The sequence below is a fragment of the Hyposmocoma kahamanoa genome, unplaced genomic scaffold (assembly GCF_003589595.1).
Source record: "Hyposmocoma kahamanoa isolate Upper Pololo Valley unplaced genomic scaffold, ASM358959v1 94, whole genome shotgun sequence".
Classification (NCBI taxonomy): domain Eukaryota; kingdom Metazoa; phylum Arthropoda; class Insecta; order Lepidoptera; family Cosmopterigidae; genus Hyposmocoma; species Hyposmocoma kahamanoa.
In genome coordinates this window covers 3,569,126-3,571,572 of record NW_020654878.1, presented here as the reverse complement: position 1 = coordinate 3,571,572, position 2,447 = coordinate 3,569,126, and the positions used below count along the sequence as shown (strand labels likewise).

General features: G+C 38.9%; 1 protein-coding gene across 1 annotated transcript in view; it reads left to right on the top strand.

The window, feature by feature from the left end:
• Window positions 1–493: 493 nt before the first annotated feature.
• The window catches only part of LOC113237956 (potassium/sodium hyperpolarization-activated cyclic nucleotide-gated channel 2-like), a 21,500-nt gene continuing 19,546 nt past the window's right edge, over window positions 494–2,447 (top strand). Inside the window, exon 1 of the mRNA XM_026474674.1 lies at window positions 494–672. Coding sequence (XP_026330459.1) covers window positions 494–672 — 179 coding nt within the window. The remainder of the gene's footprint in view (window positions 673–2,447) is intronic.

Here is a 2,447-nt window from a genome sequence, read left to right as displayed (position 1 = left end):
AGATGACGTTATGTATTTTCGATTCCAGTGTTTGGCACAGACCAATGTAATGCTATCTCTTTTGGCTTACGACGGCGCGCAGTAATTAGACAAAGACAATAACATGTTTATGTTTTCAATGTCGAGATGCATCATAATCATATAACGTCTAATGTATATATGTCAACATAACACGTCCTTCGTTTCCATAGTGTAAGGTCGCAACCTAAGGTCGCAACTGACACAGGTCCAAGCCTATGGACAAAAATAACAGTGTTAGCTTGCATTAATTTTAAGATACTGGTGAAATTCAAAACACGATCTTGTAAATGGAGTGGGTTAGGAATTTTAGCATATTTCCTACGATTGAACAACGATATACCAAGTACAAGCATGTGTGCACGCTGAACTTAGGTAAACTTGGGTAAACTCATACAAATAATTTTCAACGTACGAAATCTCACATCCAATAATTGCTAATGGTATCAAGTTTCTTGCAGCAGATTCTGAAAGCATGCTACTTAAAGAACCAAAATACAAATTTTGCCACTGGCTGAAGAAGCAATTTCTGATATCCGGAGACCATCCTGAAACCTGGCAGTATTTCAACAGCTATCCCTCTATGCTTGCTGAGAGACAGCGGCAAGTGTATGAGGGCGGCAAACACGTCATCCACCCGCTTAGCATATTCTGGTCTGGAATCTATACTTTCAATTACTTTATTCAAGCTAAAGAACTAACTGAACAGCCGGCCGTGGTAATTAACCTCCTAAAACCCAGCAAACTACAATGGGAAAAGCGCTAAACGCCTTATGTACGTTAAAATGTGCCAAATGTAATTGACATAAAGTTATCATATACTTTAAGTCCAAGCAAGTACCGCCTCAATTCTGTATGTTAAACATATTTTTCTCGACACTTCTGAGGTCATATATAGGTAGAATAAATAACGCTAAATTTGAATGAGCGTTTATGTCATTATGGTAAAAATATTGTCTGGGTCTGCATTACGTCACATATTATGTACATTTTGATGTACACAAAGCCTTAGGAGGTTAATGGTTTGACCTACTGACAAGGATCTCAAGCAGAGGTCGTGGGTCCGAAAATCGAAATCTCTGAAATTTAATTTTAAATTTACCTCGAACTTTTCGTTGAAGGAAAACATCGTGATGAAACCTGCACGTCGAAGAAGGTTCATAACTCTCGGAAAACGTGTGACGTCCCCAAAAAAAGGGGATAAAAAGAGGGTTCTTTGTGTGTCTGTCTGTGGCATTGTTGCTCTCAAATTGATGGACTGATCTGCGGGCTAGGCCATGATTTTAATTCAAATCGGAATAGATCTGATCGGGTAGTCTCGAAATCAGATGCGTTTCTGAGCGAGAAGATGAACCTGATTCCTACTATATCTTTCTAATTTGTGAGTTAAATCAACTACTGTTTCGATTTAAAATGTCAAAGTTTCGGATCGGCCAGTTGTGAATCGCAACTCGACTAGGAAAAGGCGCAGTTTCCGATCGGGAGAGGCAATCATAATCAACCTGCTGGAGATCTACTGTCGGGTCTACTCTCGTCCTCTGTCCGAAACAATTATTGTCAAATAAGTAATACACGATCAAATCAAAAGACAATGTCTTCATTCGCATCATGCATCTTTTAAATTAGTCGTGTATTACTTATATAGATTAGAAATGAGAGTAAAAGGTTAGTTCTAAAGGCTAATTTAATATGGAAGGCTCTTAGCTATATTTGGTAAACATCTATTCAGCTATTTAAAGATCAGCTCTTTCCTCAGTTAGTGTAGGAATCTCACTCATAAATATTTATTTTACTACAACTCATCCGTTCGACTCGAAATTTATGACATGGTAACCTTAAACTTTGCTTTTTAGTAGCAGCAGAGTTTCTCTCTGCCATCTGGCAGCTGTACTGCTATCTTACCTATTTCTGCCGCCAATCAGTAATGTGAGCATTACTGCATTACGGTTTTGAAGGGTGTTGCTGGTGAGATTACAAGCACACGAAACATGTGATCTTATATCTCAGGATGAAGGGCGCAGTGGCAGTGCCCCTCAGATCTTTGTGATTTAAGGCTCTGAGTGGTATTGCAGCTGTTATGGTCAGGCGTGTCGCTTACCACCAGACGCACGACTTGTCAATCCCGTCACTTGGTACCTATACTTAAAAAAACTGATGCTGCAACCAGGACAGCCTGCAGACTACACAACACCTCAACTACAGATCTTAACAGTAGTTGAGGAGAGTTGGGTTCGGTAAATTGATCTCGACGAGTTGACTTACGTAATGGTGATTTTATTGACTTTCTGGATTTATTTTTATTTATTTATTTATTTCATTTAAACAAGGCATACAAGAGAACATAATACAATTTCTCACCAAACTGCGAAAGAGGTTCGTTGGCGAGGTTACACTCACAATCACAAAACTATAGTATACCAAGTACATTT